The sequence below is a fragment of the Schistocerca gregaria genome, chromosome 1 (genome assembly GCF_023897955.1).
Source record: "Schistocerca gregaria isolate iqSchGreg1 chromosome 1, iqSchGreg1.2, whole genome shotgun sequence".
NCBI lineage: Eukaryota > Metazoa > Arthropoda > Insecta > Orthoptera > Acrididae > Schistocerca > Schistocerca gregaria.
In genome coordinates, this window is record NC_064920.1 from 622814547 (window position 1) to 622832140 (window position 17594).

At 43.8% G+C, this 17594-nt stretch overlaps 1 protein-coding gene across 1 annotated transcript in view; it reads right to left on the reverse strand.

The window, feature by feature from the left end:
* LOC126365371 (neuroligin-1-like) overlaps nucleotides 1–17594 on the reverse strand; it is a 723598-nt gene that overhangs the window by 138464 nt on the left and 567540 nt on the right. The window contains exon 6 of the mRNA XM_050008142.1: nucleotides 2183–2346. Within this exon, the coding sequence (XP_049864099.1) occupies nucleotides 2183–2346 (164 nt within the window). The remainder of the gene's footprint in view (nucleotides 1–2182; nucleotides 2347–17594) is intronic.

Here is a 17594-nt window from a genome sequence, read left to right on the forward strand (position 1 = left end):
AGTTTAAGAGAGTAGTCAGGAAGAATCAATACGTGAAGAAGTGGGATACGGAAGTCCTAAGGAATCACGAAAAACGCTTGAAGCTCTCCCAGACTATAGGACAGCAATATGGAATAGCTCAGTAGAACGTACAGTTGAAGAGGAGTGGACGCTCTAAAAGGGTAAATCACAGAAGTTGGAAAGAAAAACATAGGCACAAAGAAAGTAATTGCGAACATGGGTAACAGAAGAAATACTTCAGCTGATTGATGGGAGACGAAATAGCTGCATGAAAGATGAGAAGGAATCGAAAAAGAAATGATAGTCGGAAGGACTCACTCAGCATATAGGAAAGTCAAAACAACCTTGCGTAAAATTAAAAGTAAGGGCGGTGTTATTAAGATAGCAACAGAATTCCACAGTTAAAAGCAGTGTAAAGAGCGGGTAGGTGGAGAGAATATGCTGAGAGCCTCTATGAGGCGGAAGATTTGTCTAATGTGACAGAAGAAGAAACAGGAGTTGGTCGCGTGCGGACACAGGCATCGCAGTTGGCTTCGCCGTCAATTGGCCTTTTTTAGTAGTGTCGCGAATGGGTCGCGGATGTGAGTAGAAAAGCATAAGATTGCATGACATGAACATGTAGGAAAGCAACCTAACGTCAGCCAGGGCGCTGGGAAGAATGACAGGTTGCGTTTTTGTGGCAAGGGACGCGGGAGCTACATGACCAGCTACGACAGAATGTTCTGGAAGGACGACAGGGCACGGGAGATCCGCGTGGTCGCTGGGGATTGCACCAGACGAGCCTTTACAAGCAGGGTCGCTGGTGCAGCTAAGAGATTTCTTCGACAGTTGCCTCAGAAGCTGGACCTGAGTTACTCTGCCCTCGCGACGGGACTTAGTTTCTCGTGGTACTTAGCTGCACATGGTACATGCAGCATTGCCCAACTTACATTTAATGTGTTGGTGCCTCTTAGTGTTCGACAGTGGTCTTAACCTACCTCATGTTTCATCTCAGTTATTTCATCAGAAGTATACATCCTTTATCCAACCGAGTTCCCTTATCTGCAAAGAAGTTCCAGCTTGTTTTCGAGCACCAGGACTTCGAGTTGGACCAGCCACATCATTTAGCGTCTAGCTCCAATTATGATCCATTCGCAGGAAACTACAGATGCGACAGCAGGACGACGGAATCGGCAATCCGAGGTGAGATTATCCTGCGTCCAGATTCAACCTTCTTCCGCAGGATGAAAACAATGCGGTTATGTGGCTTGTCTGGAATGATGTTCTATACGTGGTGGAGAGCGGGTATGATCTGGACCCTTATGCCTTTAAGCCGTACATGTTTACAGCCCATTGGACTTGGCAGTCTGCCACACTATCTTGCGCTTTTTGTGAACATGCTGTATCTCGTATTTAATCATCAGTGAGGTGAATAATGTGGAGAATATTTCTGGTTCTGTTTCACTTGTTTTTTTAGTTAATAAAAAATAAACAAATTTTTTTTGTAACCAATGACTGAAACTATTTTTTTCCATTTTCAATGGTGGAAGCCATGTAGGATTAATTCCGGTTTTAGTTCTTTCTTTTTCGGGTAACACATTGCAAGGTTTCAAAGAGAAACATAAATAAATTAATGAAATAAAAACAAAACCTTAAAAAAGGACAGTACCATGTTAGGGTGCAGCACAGTGATTAGCCTGGGAGAGGGGGAGGGGGGGCAAAGGCAAAGGCAAAGGCAAAGTAATTAGCACATCTGCCGAAAGAAAAGTAAGCCAGAAACCCGAGATCGAATCCCGGTAAGATACATTTTTAAAAAAGAAAGTGAGATGGGACAATGCTGTAGGGAGAGGAAACGAGAAAAATATGGAAAAAAGTGAGAGTGAGACCCAGGTTCGAATCCTGGCCTTGCTACAAATTTTCATTTGCCGTTTCAGTCTGAAAATGTACATCATGAAAGTATTTCTTTCAATTGTGTATTTGATATTTCTACTTTCCTTTCGAATGTTTCCACAAAGTTTCACTGTCTTACCGTCACTCATTTTTCGTGGGGCTCTCTCAAGCAGCGGAAGTTTAATTACAGCAAACCTATACGAATTAATGTGTTACCTTTTTGTAGATGTCTTTTATTTGGTACGTTGGCTATCACCACGTCAGTAAGTAAGGCGCGGCAGCAGGCAGCAGAGTGGAGGTAAGGCGTACTGACCCGGTCCTGGCGAAGTTGGCGAGGTAGCGCATGAGCAGGCGCGACACGGCGGCGTCCTGCCGGCTGAAGTTGTGCTGCTGCGGCGACAGCGCGCCCGCCGCGGCCGCCGCCAGCGGCAGGCCCAGCACGTACGGCACGTCCTCGCCCCGCACGCTGCCCGTCCTCTGCAACACCGCCGCCGGCTCTCACAGACACCTGTCACACACCTGGACTGCAGGTGCAAGTGACACAAAAGCGTGGCCCGAACAAAGCTCGCTCGCAAAGTGTTTGCATAATCAAAAGAGTCTACTGAAGGGTTACTCGACTGAGACTGTTATTTATTTATCCATTCACTCACCAAATGTTAATTCAAAAATGGTTAAAGGGCTCTGAGCACTATGCGACTTAGAAAAACCTAACTTTTAAGGATTTGATGGCTTTACAAACAACTGGTTTCAATCAAATACAACAGAAAGCAAAAAGGCGTACCATGAAATTCAAACAACATTGGAAGGAAAGCAAATGTTAGTCACTGGGGAGAAACCGCGAGGGGAGTCCATAGGGCTCAATTTAGGGACCACTCCTTGAGCTGTGTGCGGCTCGTGTTCGTACCGTTTATTGTTTAACATCTTCTCTTTGCGGTACTGTCGTCTCATTTCTTATTCCATTAACTGGCGTCACTAAGTTCCGGGCTTGCCTGCCCGTAACTGGCAGCAGCATCGCTTATCGATAAGTGCACTGTCGTACCGTCTCTGGAGCGACTTCTAGTATTTTCCGGGTCGTCGTGTGTCGGCAGTTGAGTCGGGACGCAGCGCCAGCGAGGTCAGAACAGCCAGTACTCGCCGACCGCTGGCGACACACATGAACTTGTAAGTACGCTGTTTAGGTTTTTATGTTAGTAACGTCAGGTAGCGCTCTGTATGAAAATCACTGAGTATACTGTGTGCAGTCTGTGGCTGGTTTGCATTGTTGGAATTCGCTATTGTAGTGTTGGGCAGTTGGATATGAACAGCGCGTAGCATTGCGCAGTTGGAGGTGATATACACTGATATTTGAACACTATTAAGGTAAATACATTGTTTGTTCTCTATCAAAATCTTTCATTTGCTAAGTATGCCTATCTACATCTACATATACATGACTACTCTGCAATTCACATTTAAGTGCTTGGCAGAGGGTTCATCGAACCACAATCATACTATCTCTCTAGTATTCCACTCCCGAACAGCGAGCGGGAAAAACGAACACCTAAACCTTTCTGTTCGAGCTCTGATTTCTATTATTTTAGTTTGATGATCATTCCTACCTATGTAGGTTGGGCTCAACAAAATATTTTCGCATTCGGAAGAGAAAGTTGGTGACTGAAATTTCGTAAAAAGGTCTCGCCGCGACGAAAAACGTCTATGCTGTAATGACTTCCATCCCAACTCGTGTATCATATCTGCCACACTCTCTCCCCTATAACGTGATAATACAAAACGAGCTGCCCTTTTTTGCACCCTTTCGATGTCCTCCGTCAATCCCACCTGGTAAGGATCCCACACCGCGCAGCAATATTCTAACAGAGGACGAACGAGTGTAGTGTAAGCTGTCTCTTTAGTGGACTTGTTGCATCTTCTAAGTGTCCTGCCAATGAAACGCAACCTTTGGCTCGCCTTCCCGACAATATTATCTATGTGGTCCTTCCAACTGAAGTTGTTCGTAATTTTAACACCCAGGTACTTAGTTGAATTGACAGCCTTGAGAATTGTACTATTTATCGAGTAATCGAATTCCAACGGATTTGTTTTGGAACTCATGTGGATCATCTCACACTTTTCGTTATTTAGCGTCAACTGCCACCTGCCACACCATACAGCAATCTTTTCTAAATCGCTTTGCAACTGATACTGGTCTTCGGATGACCTTACTAGACGGTAAATTACAGCATCATCTGCGAACAATCTAAGAGAACTGCTCAGATTGTCACCCAGGTCATTTATATAGATCAGGAACAGCAGAGGTCCCAGGACGCTTCCCTGGGGAACACCTGATATCACTTCAGTTTTACTCGATGATTTGCCGTCTATTACTACGAACTGCGACCTTCCTGACAGGAAATCACGAATCCAGTCGCACAACTGAGACGATACCCCATAGCTCCGCAGCTTGATTAGAAGTCTCTTGTGAGGAACGGTGTCAAAAGCTTTCCGGAAATCTAGAAATACGGAATCAACTTGAGATCCCCTGTCGATAGCGGCCATTACTTCGTGCGAATATAGAGCTAGCTGCGTTGCACAAGAGCGATGTTTTCTGAAGCCATGCTGATTACGTGTCAATAGATCGTTCCCTTCGAGGTGATTCATAATGTTTGAATACAGTATATGCTCCAAAACCCTACTGCAAACCGACGTCAATGATATAGGTCTGTAGTTAAATGGATTACTCCTACTACCCTTCTTGAACACTGGTGCGACCTGCGCAATTTTCCAATCTGTAGGTACAGATCTATCGGTGAGCGAGCGGTTGTATATGAGTGCTAAGTAGGGAGCTATAGTATCAGCGTAATCTGAAAGGAACCTAATCGGTATACAATCTGGACCTGAAGACTTGCCCGTATCAAGCGATTTGAGTTGCTTCGCAACCCCTAAGGTATCTACTTCTAAGAAACTCATGCTAGCAGATGTTCGTGTTTCAAATTCTGGAATATTCCATTCGTCTTCCCTGGTGAAGGAATTTCGGAAAACTGCGTTCAATAACTCCGCTTTAGCGGCACAGTCGTCGATAACAGTACCATCGGCACTGCGCAGCGAAGGTATTGACTGCGTCTTGCCGCTTGTGTACTTTACATACGACCAGAATTTCTTCGGATTTTCTACCAAATTTCGAGACAATGTTTCGTTGTGGAACCTATTAAAGGCATCTCGCATCGAAGTACGTGCCAAATTTCGCGCGTCTGTAAATTTTAGCCAATCTTCGGGATTTCGCGTTCTTCTGAACTTCGCATGCTTTTTCCGTTGCCTCTGCAACAGCGTTCGGACCTTTTTTGTGTACCACGGGGGATCCGTTCCATCTCTTACCAATTTATGAGGTATGAATATCTCAATTGCTGTTGCTACTATATCTTTGAATTTGAGCCACATCTCGTCTACATTTGCATAGTGAGTTCGGAAGGAATGGAAATTGTCTTTTAGGATGGCTTCTAGTGACACTTTATCCGCTTTTTTTCAGTACTTAGTGCCTTCAGTAGTTAGAATCTTTTAATTAGCTCTCAGTATTGGCGCTCGCTCTATTGCAGTAGTTCGAGTAACGAAGATTTTTGTGAGGTAAGTGATTCATGAAAGGTATAGGTTATTGTTAGTCAGGGCCATTCTTTTGTAGGGATTATTGAAAGTCAGATTGCGCTGCGCTAAAAATATTGTGTGTCAGTTTAGTGAATGTCTGTGTACGTTCAGTGTTGCTCATCTGTTGGAAAATCAAATAACGTAAGGGGTTTATCAGCACAATCATTCATAAATTTTTCTAAGGGGGATGTTTCAAACTGTCCGACGGAATGAGACTGGAGCGGGAACGACCGCTGATTGGTCGTTTGGTCGGCCGTCTCATCGGGCGACGTGTATTTGGTTTTTTGAGCGTTTCTGGGCCTCGTCAGTTGGTCATGTTGCCCGACGTGCTTCGGTTCCTTCCTTGTGCAGGGTTGCCGGGTGCCCAATGGGCAACTGTTCCCTCTGCATGGCTGGGTCCGAGCCAGTGTGCCCGGGTCGCCGTGTCTCCAAGCTCCGGACGGACATCAGGGGAGTCGGCAAGGAGCTACAGTGAGTTCCGGACAGCCATGACTCGCCCGACCATTGATGACACACATGACTTGAGTGAGGACGACCGTGGTTGGTCGTTCGGTCGGTCGTCTCATCGGACGACGTGTATTTCGTCGCCGACCGCTTATGGAAACTCTTGTGTGTGTCGACTTGTGATTTCTCCAGTTACACAGTGATTGGTTTTAGGATTGTCGCACTTCTTGGTGGAAGTCTTTACGTGGAACTTCGTGTAGCTTCTGTGATTTCCACTGAGCATTTATGAATGCTTCCTGCGTACTGGAGTAGGCAGTTGGTCGGTCGGGACAGAACAGCGAGCGTGTGTCTCCTCGCCGTGTTGATGCTGTCCGGTACGGCGAGTAGTTTAACGTCTTTGTGTTTGTTCATATTTTTGAGTGGTTATTGTGCCTTGGCTGTATTTATAAGCCAATATTTGAAGACGTAGTGCTGCTGGTATCTTCGTCCTGGCTGACATTTTCGGTTGTCGTGCCGTTGGTCGGACGGAAGGGAATTGATTAGGTTGTTGGTCGGTCCTTCAGCCGTCCCTGGGCCGGGTTGCCATCTGATTACTTAGTCTTGGCCTCTTATCTCACCGATACTTACGTTACAGTTACCTTCTCAGGCCGACTCTTGGAGCATTTCTGAGCACCATTGTTCTACTGCTTTTAGATTGTGATTTTTGTCTCAAGTGCTGTGCATGGCCTTCAGCCGAACCTTATGTGAATATTTTAAGATAAGGCCTTCAGCCGTCTTAAATTAAAATTTGAAAGGTCACTTGTTAAAAACCTTTTAAAATTTTCTTACTGAAATTCTTCTTGTCCAGGCCTTAATCCCTCAGTTCTTCTATTTTTTAACTAAGGCCTTCAGCCGTGTGTATTCCTTAAGGCAATTTTAATAACTTGTGTTGTGACTTTCAGCCGTATTGTTTCTGAATTCTTTTTAGCACATGTGTGATTAAGTGTTTTAGCAAAATAAAGTTTGTATGTTTGTGCAACTAAGAGCTATTGATCTTGGTCCCTTTCCACAACAATAACCTGATCCACTCTGTCCTGCGAAACCAGATTTCACTCCTATTCCTTAGGTACGTTATTTGGCAAAATGTATCTGGACATAACTATGTAATACGGAATTGATGAGTAGACGAGAGGCGGACCCTGCAGTACGAAAGGAGGCTGAGAGAATTGTACTGCCAATAGAGAAAAAGTAACTGCAGAACTATGTGGCACTCATTTTACAAATCCTAGCAAGTTTAGCATTTTAAGCCGTTGCTTGCAATCACATATGTCAGATGAAAGATTTAAAGAGTTTGAAATATCGGAAAAGTGCCTAAGATAACATTTTAACTTTTCAAAGAAACGTAACCATGATTCAAAGAACCTATTGTTTAACATTCATTATCGAGCCGTGTTTGGTTTTGATGTAATGATGGCAAAACAATTATTCCTGACTAATTTATCGTTCTCTTTCCTTTACACTTCGACGCAAAACATGTAATTATTATGTAAGTGTGAGCTGCTTTATTTAAATAATATCACCATAGAAAGAATTTCGTATTTCATTCAAGTAATCTGATCAGTCCTAGCTCCCCTCCAAACCGAAGTCATTTTTAACCAATAGTTTTGGCCTTAGTAACGGTGCTAATTGATGCTTTGCTAGGAGGCATGGACGATCGGTGGGCATTTGCGACCGATGGTAATTTCAGTACCCGCAAATTAGAATAATATCGGCAGTAGCATTAGTATCTTTCGTAGTCCGTGTTTATGTATGCGACACTGTACAAATTTGTTTACGCATTTCCACACGCTCTTAATGCAACCACACAGAACAGATGCTGTACATTTGCTTTACAATGGACCGAACTCATGAAAACAGAATAAGATAATGCATTCAGAAAGTCAGTTTTTAGAACAGGCCCTATAAAGGATGCTTTATTTAAGGGCAGAATGCTTTATTTAAAGCCATTTTCAATATAACGACCCAAAGAGGCAAAGATCCTATTTAATAATATAAGTTTTATCAATAGAAACAATGTCACTTCTACTCCCGTAGGATTACGAGAAGGCAATTTTAATTAGTTTAGTATTCCACTCACTTAAACTACGTAACAGACAGGGATAAACTATGAAGTGTCAGGACTGCTCAGCGTCTTCGAACGCCAACTACACACTGGAACCGGCCTGCGTGGCCGAGCGGTTCTAGGCGCTACAGTCTGGAACCACGTGACCGCTACGGTCGCAGGTTCGAATCTTGCCTCTGGCATGGATGTGTGTGATGTCCTTAAGTTAGTTAGGTTTAAGTAGTTCTAAGTTATAGGAGACTGATGACCTCAGAAGTTAAGTTACCTAGTGCTCAGAGTCATTTAAACCATTTTTACACATTGGAAGTCACTTGAGTATCAGAACCATTAGGGACATTTCAACCTTTCAAACGTTCCTCCAGTGAACTGTTAGTGATGCGACTATGAAGAGAAAACGGCGAGGAACAACCTAAACCACACCAAGACCGGGAAGACCTCAATTACTGTCCAACAGGGACAGTCGAGCGTTGTGAAGGGCGATTATATAAAAATTGCATGAAATTATCGGAAGGAATCATTTGTGAGTTCCACAGTGCTGCCGGCGGTCCAACAAACACAATTGCTTTGCGTGTGGAGTTAAAAAGAATGGAGTGCAATTGCCGAGCAGCTCCTCACCGGCCACGCATTACTGTTGGCAATGCTATGCGATGATGGAGGTGGTGACTAGATGACTAGAACGAGTGGTTTGGTGTGATGAATCACGACATATGCAGTGCAGCCGGTGGAAGGATTTAGGTTTGACCAACGCCTAAAGAACGTTACCTGCCAACTTGCGCAGAATTGGGGTGCTTTCCGCTTCGGGTTGTGGTCCCCTTAGTGCACATAGGAAAACGCTAATTGTGCAAGGATATGAGCTCACTTTACGATATCGCGTACTGTATACAATAGAGGATCAATTCGGAGACTATGACTGTATCACCACGACTCTTCACCCTGTCATAAAACAGCGTTTTGTGCACGGTAACATTGCTGAAATGGACCGGCCTGTCAGAGTCTCGGCATGCACCAAATGGCACACGTCTGCAACGAGTTCGACGACTTCACTCCATCCCCAACGTTATCTATTCAATGCTCGCCAGCTTTATTAATTGATTAATGGTTTTGGTATTTTATTTGGACAGTATTTAACGCTACCATTTAACATTTTCAGTGTTTGGAAAACTTGTTTTGTTCATTGATATTTATATTTTCTATAATTCTGCTTATACATATTTGATACGGGATAGATTAGACACTATTTGCTGCCTTGTTTTTCAGTGGCGAAATAAGAAAAGGGCCTCATTGTATGCTTTGATCGGTTTGGTGGCATTACATCGTTTGTAATTTCCTCACACATCTACGGAAAAGGTATTTGTTTTGATAAGACAGCTGGCAGTTAATTATAGTAAGTCGGCATTACTTGTGATATGCTACTTTCCGAACTAGCGTCCTGTGTAATGATTAGCTTGCGATTTGTTTATTTGCCGTTTCTAGTTACTTGGTTTAGATGATACAGTCCGTATATTTGCTCTGCTACTTAAGCTATTTGCTTTCGTGTAACGCCTACAGTTAAGCGTTTGCCTTGGTCTGGTGTTAATATCTCAGATGTATATGACTTAATGCAACTGATTTCTTCTAAATCCCCGCTTAAGTAAATCTAAATAACACCGTCGGGAGGTGGCCTTTAGTATAAGTTTAAACTCATGCTTTGGTCGACCATTGTGCCATATAGCTCTTTGGGTTTAAGCTTAAGATCCTTCAAAATAGTTACTAATTAAATATAATTAATGTGAATCCTGGAGCTCCTTCGCCAATTGCAAAGCTCTTGCATAGACGCCTGCCGTTAAATCAGTTACCCCCATAATTGTCCAAAATTATTTTAAAGTCCCTTGTCGTGTAATTATGTACACATAAGATTGGTCAGTGTTGCCGAAAACTGGCCTTTGTGACCGAAACATCGTGTTCCGTAGTGAAAATAGTATGCAAAATTGTATTACTTGAAATAGCTTCGCCGTTGTTGATATTTATCATTTGATCTTAAGCCATTTGTACTGTTGCAAAGAATGAACACTTTTATTGCAACTGGTAAATATTTAAACTGTCTCAGCTTCGCCGCGGAAGATATTGATCATTGGACCTTAAGCCGTTCGTGCAAATGCTGAGTTCAGTCAACTGATGTTCTTGAATTGTCTGTTAACGCGTAGCGCCTTTTGATAATTTCATTTGGACCCGCCAACATGGGGAGAAGTTTATAGTTATTTCTAATCATCAGCTTATTCTCATGCGATTCAAGGTTATAATTTAACTGTGTGTTTTTTCATTGTAAAATATTTAATTTTTTGTTAGTAAATTGCTGTTCTAGTACAGTTTATTTTGTGGTCACAATACCTTTCCATTTCGCAGCCAGCTCCCTACCGCTTCAAGTTTCACTACAAAATTCAAGAACTGTTGGGGGGATTAAGAATGACGAACATTTTAAATATATAAAGTACAGGAGGATGGATAACATGATAGTGAGCACTAGATTGAGTGGAGTGGTGCTGTCATAAGACACTGGATTGGTGGTTCAGATCTATTTTTGTCATCCACATTTAACCTTTTCTTGGTTACCCTAAATCGCGTCGTCATTAAATTCTAGACTGTCTTCATCCTTAAGCACTGAGGTGACAACTGAGGTTGCTTGTGTGAGAGGGTTGTAATACGGCTATGAAGTCATTCGCGAAGGAGTTCTTGGACAAAACGTTTTCGGTAAACTTTCGGCGTCAAGGTGACCTAATATCTTAATAGCTGTTCTGTGCTTTTTCTTTGACTAGGAAGGAAAGACGATTGCTATACTTAGCCACAATCTCACGAGGGAAGATCGGATGTAAATATTTTTTTCTTGTTATTGTTAAACTAAAATCCTTCAACAGTGCTCATGTCTTTTCAACAGCGTTTATGACTGTCCTCATTGTACTGCTTTCCCTAGTTTCTTTGCTACAAACAGTGTCAACATCCACAAAGTTTTATAGCTCTGCAGGGGAACTGCAAGCGTATCTTGAGACAATGGTATACACTGCCAGAAAATAGTAGTATACCTGGAAAGATGAGGTCGATTTTGATCCGATGACGGCATATGCCATCTAGGGGATAGCTGATGCACAGATAATTGTTTCAATCTTGTCCTGCAACAGATAGCCGGCCGCGGTGGTCTCGCGGTTAAGGCGCTCAGTCCGGAACCGAGTGACTGCTACGGTCGCAGTTTCGAATCCTGCCTCGGGCATGGATGTGTGTGATGTCCTTAGGTTAGTTAGGTTTAAGTAGTTCTAAGTTCTAGGGGACTGATGACCATAGATGTTAAGTCCCATAGTGCTCAGAGCCATTTGAACCATTTGAGCCATCCGGCAACAGATAGCCTATAGCACAGCCACCACAGCACCATATGTGTCTGCCCGTCAATATGGAATGCTCACAGCCAGAGGGCTCAGTGTGGTGCAGGCGTATGAAACAAGCAGGCAGCCATGCCGCCGAGAAGCACTGTGCTTCCTACAGCCAACTGAGCGAGCTCGAAAGGGATCAGATTGTGATCTTCCGACTGGCGGGATAGTCCTTTCGGAGAACTCCCACACTAGTTGGACGCGTTGTGTTATTTGTGCAACGATTATGACAGTGGTCAGGCGTACATTCTCACCGTCGTAGATGAGGTTCTTGACGTCCACACAGCACAGACAGCCTCCGGGATGGTCGTATTGTCAGGGCAACAGTGGCAGATCGTACAGTTACCACAGCATAGATAAGAGGGCTTGTTGCGAACCAGATACCGCCTTCCTTTCCCACCACAGCATCAAAGTGCACGGCTCGACAGGTGCCGTCAGAGGATCGGCTGGAACCCAGAATGGCGCGCTGTGGTCTTTGGCGACGAAATAAGATACTGCTTCAATTGATGGCCATTTGTACGTACGACGTAGACCCGGTGGGCGTTGCCTTGTAGAGTGCATTCGTCCAAGACCCACTGGTCCCACCCCAAATGGTCTGGGGTGCGATAAGCTACAGCTCTCGCCCACTTTTGGTGTTTCTGGTGGGGATGCTAACCAGCGCCCAGTACGTGCTTTTTTGACAGTTGGAACCAGTGACTACTTAACAGTTGTAAGGTTACAAATATAGTTACTTTTTGAGTGTGGGCATCTGTACCTAAGAAGTAGCGGCGTAGCGTATCAGCACTGCCAACCTCCCGAGATCGGGAAGTTCGGTTTGGCGTCAACCGTAACGGGTGGTTCGGAAGGCAGTTCGCAGTGGGGAATCGTGGCCACATAGCATAGAACGTTTGTGCTCTGAGGTAGTGGCTGGATGTCAGACGTACCTGAACAATACATGGCTGCTTGCGGTGAGAAGTTCGATAAATTCGTTAAATGTTGCAGTGTTCGTGGACGGGAATAAGAACTCATCAATAATGGAAGCGAGTCATTAGCAAAGCTCGGTAGAAGCAATAGTTGACTCATAAAAGTAATAACAAGCAGAAATAAGTGTGAACGTCGGTAAGTGTGCGTGGAAGCGTTAGGAACGTGTACTACAGACAATAAACCTTCAGTTTTTTTGAAGTCAGTGTCTGCTTTCGAATTCTTTTCGTATCTATTACAACTAATTGAGTGTGAAGATTTTTAATGGCAAGTGGTGATTTTGATAGGGCATCTACCGGTAGGCATACGGTTCCGTTTTTCGTCTTCAGGCGCATATTCCTTGGGAATAAGTTGCCCACTATAAGGTGTTCAGCATATAGATTGGTCCGATCACTGGGGTTATATCAACATAGCTTGTTTTAGAAACTTGGCCGTGATAGATATGAATAAGGGGTTAGACATCTTACATAGTAGTTTGTCGCAACTGAAATATTGATTTATCAACAATAGAGGTTGCAGATTAGCACCTCATACCAGCGGATGTCATTGGTAACGGAGTGATAGGGCTGTTGATCAAGGTTGGACGTATCCTGTTTAAGGAATTAACTCTAAACTCTACAGTAGAGTTGAAGTGATTCAGGGAAATGAGGGAAAAATTTAAAACTAGGCGAGTTGAATGGGTTTGAAATGTGTTTCTTTCAGACGTGGTGCTAGTTTCACGTCTGACATGACAGCTAAGTCTCAGTTTGAGACAAAGATGAAGCACATTAGCTTAATCTCTCCGCCAGTGGCAGTGTCAAATGTAAAGCGGTAGAACAGGACTGGAAGCATTATAAATTTGTCTTGAAAGTTCCCAAAGAATTTGGGAGGAAATTCTGGAAGACATACTTTCGAGAACATAATCACATAAAAATTAATATGCAGAATGGGAAAATTAGAAAAAAAGGGAATTAAGAACATGTGCACAGAGATGCTGCAGAACTAACTTCAAAAGACACTCTTAACCAATCAAATTAGGAAGAGTAATGTGTCTGCACAAGTGAAGGCCATGTACGTAGGACATGGAGGTCTCTGACATTAGAGGAGAAATATTACTGAATTAATAATGATTAAAAGTGGAATCTCCTTAGGACGTGGTTTATTTTATGTTTAAAAACTGGGAATTCTCTAAGAGCAACAAAAGCTGTGAACAAGTAATTTGATCAGCACAAATTAAAACCATAGCTGGTCGCACAGAGGGCGAACTACTTGTTGAACGCAGAGATGTGGCTATACATCTATATCCACATACACACTCCGCAGGCGACCGCACAGTATGTGGCCGATGACACCCTGCTACCACTACCGGTCATTTCCTTCCCTGTTTCAATAGCAAACAGAGCGAAGAACAACGACTATAAACGAATATGCCTCCTTAAAAGCCTTAGTGTCTCTCATTTTATGTTCGTGATCCGTACGCGAAATGTACGTTGATGGCAGTAGAATAGTTCTGCACTCAGTTTTAAATTCAGGTTCCCTAAATTATCTTTATAGTGTTCTTCGAAAAGAACGTCGCCTTCCCTCCAGAGATTCCAATTTGAGTTCACGAAATATGTCAGTAATGTTTGCATATTGTTCGAAACTACCGGTAACAGATCTAGCAGACCGCCTTTGAATTTATTGGATGTTTTTCTTTATCGTGTGTACTGCGTACTACTACTCTGTATTCACAGGTTTGTTTTTATCCCACGCATTTACATTAACTTAATTTTTCTTTTTACATTTAGAGCCATTCATCACACCTACGAGAAATTTTGTCTTAGTCATTTTGTATCTTCCTACAGTCACTCAACGACGACACTTCCCCGTACACTACGCAAACATCAGCAGACAACAGGAGATTGCTGCTGACACTATTACCAGATCATCGTGTATATAAGAAATAAAGAGCTGTCCTATCACACATAAGTGCTCCTGTTGTGAGCCAGTTTACCTCTATAACTCATGTAAGACACTCTGTAATTTCTGACAGAAGTTTGTTCAAGGCTTCTGACATTGTACCACACAAGCGGCTTGTAGTGAAATTGTGTGCTTGTAGAATATCGTCTCAGTTATGTGACTGCATTCGTGATCTCCAGCCAGAGAGGTCACAGTTCGTAGTAACTGACGGAAAGTCATCGAGTGAAACAGAGGTGATTTCTGGCGTTCCCCAAAGTAGTGTTATAGGCCGTTTGCTGTTCCTTATCTACATACACCAAACATTTTTTGCGTCACCCCGGTTCCCAGAACTCCTGAAGATAGACGTTGACTGTGGATATTGTATCACAGACACAGTCCCTTTGACTTTTCAGAGATGTCACTAAACCCGCCCTAAGAAGAAGCAACCATGCATGAGCAGCGCCTACTAGACAGAGGGGGGTCTGACAGCTTATCAGTTCCAATCATTCTACTAGGAAGGTTCAAATGGTTCAAATGGCTCTGAGCACTATGGGACTCAACATCTGTCGTCACAAGTCCCCTAGAACTTAGAACTACTTAAACCTAACTAACCTAAGGACATCACACACATCCATGCCCTAGGCAGGATTCGAACCTGCGACCGTAACAGTCGCGCGGTTCCTGACTGAGCGCCTAGAACCGCTAGACCACCGCGGCTGGCTACTAGGAAGGAAGGACACTACCGGCCGAAGTGGCCGAGCGGTTCTAGGCGCTACAGTCTGGAACCGAGCGACCACTACGGTCGCTGGTTCGAATCCTGCCTCGGGCATGGATGTGTGTGATGTCCTTAGGTTAGTTAGATTTAAATAGTTCTAAGTTCTAGGGGACTGATAACCTCAGAAGTTAAGTCACGTAGTGCTCAGAGCCATTTCAACCATTTTAGAAGTACACGGCTCCTGTTGTCTGTAGTTCAACCATGCCTAGACGGTCAAAACCGCGGGTTCGATGGCGTCCGCATTGTTACTTTGTGCCACGAAGGGTCCTCAATAAGGGAAGCGATGTTGTGGGGACATGGAGGTGATACAGAGAGACAGGAACTGTCGATGACATGCCTCGCTCAGGCCATCCAAGGGCTACTACTGCAGTGGATGATCGCTACCTACGGGTTATGGCTCGGACGGACCCTGACAGCAACGCCACCATGTTGAATAATGCTTTTCGTGCAGCAACTGGACGTCGTGTTATGACTCAAACTGTGCCCAATAGGCTTCATGATGCGCAACTTCACTCCCGACGTTCATGGAGAGGTCCATCTTTGCAACCACGACACCATGCACGTCGGTACAGTTGGGCCCAGCAACATGCCGAATGGACCGCTCAGGATTGGCATCACGTTCGCTTTTTCGATGTGTGTCGCATAAGCCTTCAAGCAGACAATCGTCGGAGACATGTTTCGAAGAAATCTGGGCAGGCTCAACGCCTTAGACACATTGTCCAGCGAGTTCAGCAAGGTGGAGGTTCACTGCTGTTTTGGTGTGGCATTAGCCCCCATCGTGCACATCTTGTGAATGACTTCCTTTAGGATATCGACGTTGCTCGACTAGAGTGGCCAGCATGTTCTCCAGACATGAACCCTATCGATCATGTCTGGGATAGATTGAAAAGGGCTAAAGGGCTGTTTATGAAGACGTAACCCACCAACCACTCTGAGGGATCTACGCCGAATCGCCGTTGAAGGGGGGGGGGGGGGGACAATCTGGACCAACAGTGCCTTGATGAACTAGTGGATAGTATGCCACGACGAATACAAGCATGCATGAATGCAAGAGGACTTGCTACTGGGTATTAGAGGTACCAGCGTCTGAATCCTCACCTCTGGAGATCTCGTTGTATGGTGTTACAACATGCAATGAGTGGTTTTCATAAGCAGTAAAGAGAGCGGATATGTTGAAAATATTTGGGAAAATTTGTAAAAGTGCTGAGGAAGGCAGAATGAGGCAACTGGGTCCCCGATTTTCAATCAGTGTCCTTTATATAGGAGTATATTACCCCTTTTTTGTACTCCGCTAGGAGTATTTTTCCGTTGGTTTCCTTCCTTTCCCTGCTCTAGATGAAAAGGACTGTATAGGTCAATAAAATTTTGATAGTTTACTTATGTGAAATTGAACTAACGAAAAGACACGTGATTTTACACCTCAGACCAGATTATCCGTGAACAAAAATTCTGAATGTGCTTCGGTACTAAAACATGTGGTCCCCACAACCCTACTGGTGATAAAGGACACACTTTGTAGCATATTTCTCCGTGTTACGTCACTCTATAAACTATGTTTTCGCCTCACACTAGAATTTTCGTGCTTAGTTTACCTGTACAAGTAGGGCAATTTTGAACCTCTGTATCCCGGAAACGGATAAAGTTATCAAGAAAATTTCCAATTTTGTCCAAGATCGGTATCTTAGGAATGTATCACAAAAATTTTAGGAATTTGATGTGAAAGCCGCCGTGAAGTCCGCGGCTCTGTTCTGGTACCCAACATACCATGTTTTTCCGGTTTTTGCAGGGAATTCCCATGAGCTAAATGGTGCCTCATAAGACCCTTAAGGCGTACCGCGATCTACATAAAATGCAAAAAGAGCCAACCGGTTTGCTGCATTTGCCTGATCTGGAGGAAGCAAGCAATAATCGAACTTTGACACTGTGCTGTAGGGCTATCCAAACACAGAACTGGAGGTATGAGATCTGGAAAATGCCTTTTTTACGCTCTGCATTTTAAAACATATTTCGTAGCATAGGCCGTCGCAAGGTACCGATGTTTTGGTAACGGTAGAATTGACCTCGAAATACGTGGCCTTGTTGCCAGGACGGTGACGAATGCATTCCAGAAGGAATTCTTGAAACAGTTTGGGCGACTGGAAAAGGTTATATCTGATAACAGGCCACAATTACGGTCGAGATGGAAAGGGGTATTGAGTTAACACAAGATCAGGCCTCTATTTATATCAACTTACTACCCTTCATTTAATATATCTGAGAGGACCATGAGAGAATTAAGATAACTCTGCCGATTACATTGCAGCAAAAATCATGCATCGTGGGTTGTGTTCCTCACAGACTTTCAGGAGGTGAACAATTTGGCACGTAGTGCAACAGGAATCACTCTGGTAACTGTACTGAAGAATAAGCCAGCTGTAGACAAGGCTACAGATATGTCCGAGTTCCTGAAACACCACACCAGCGGCGTAAAGAAGTGGCTGTGTCGGCAGAGATAAAAAATAAATAAATAAATAAAAGA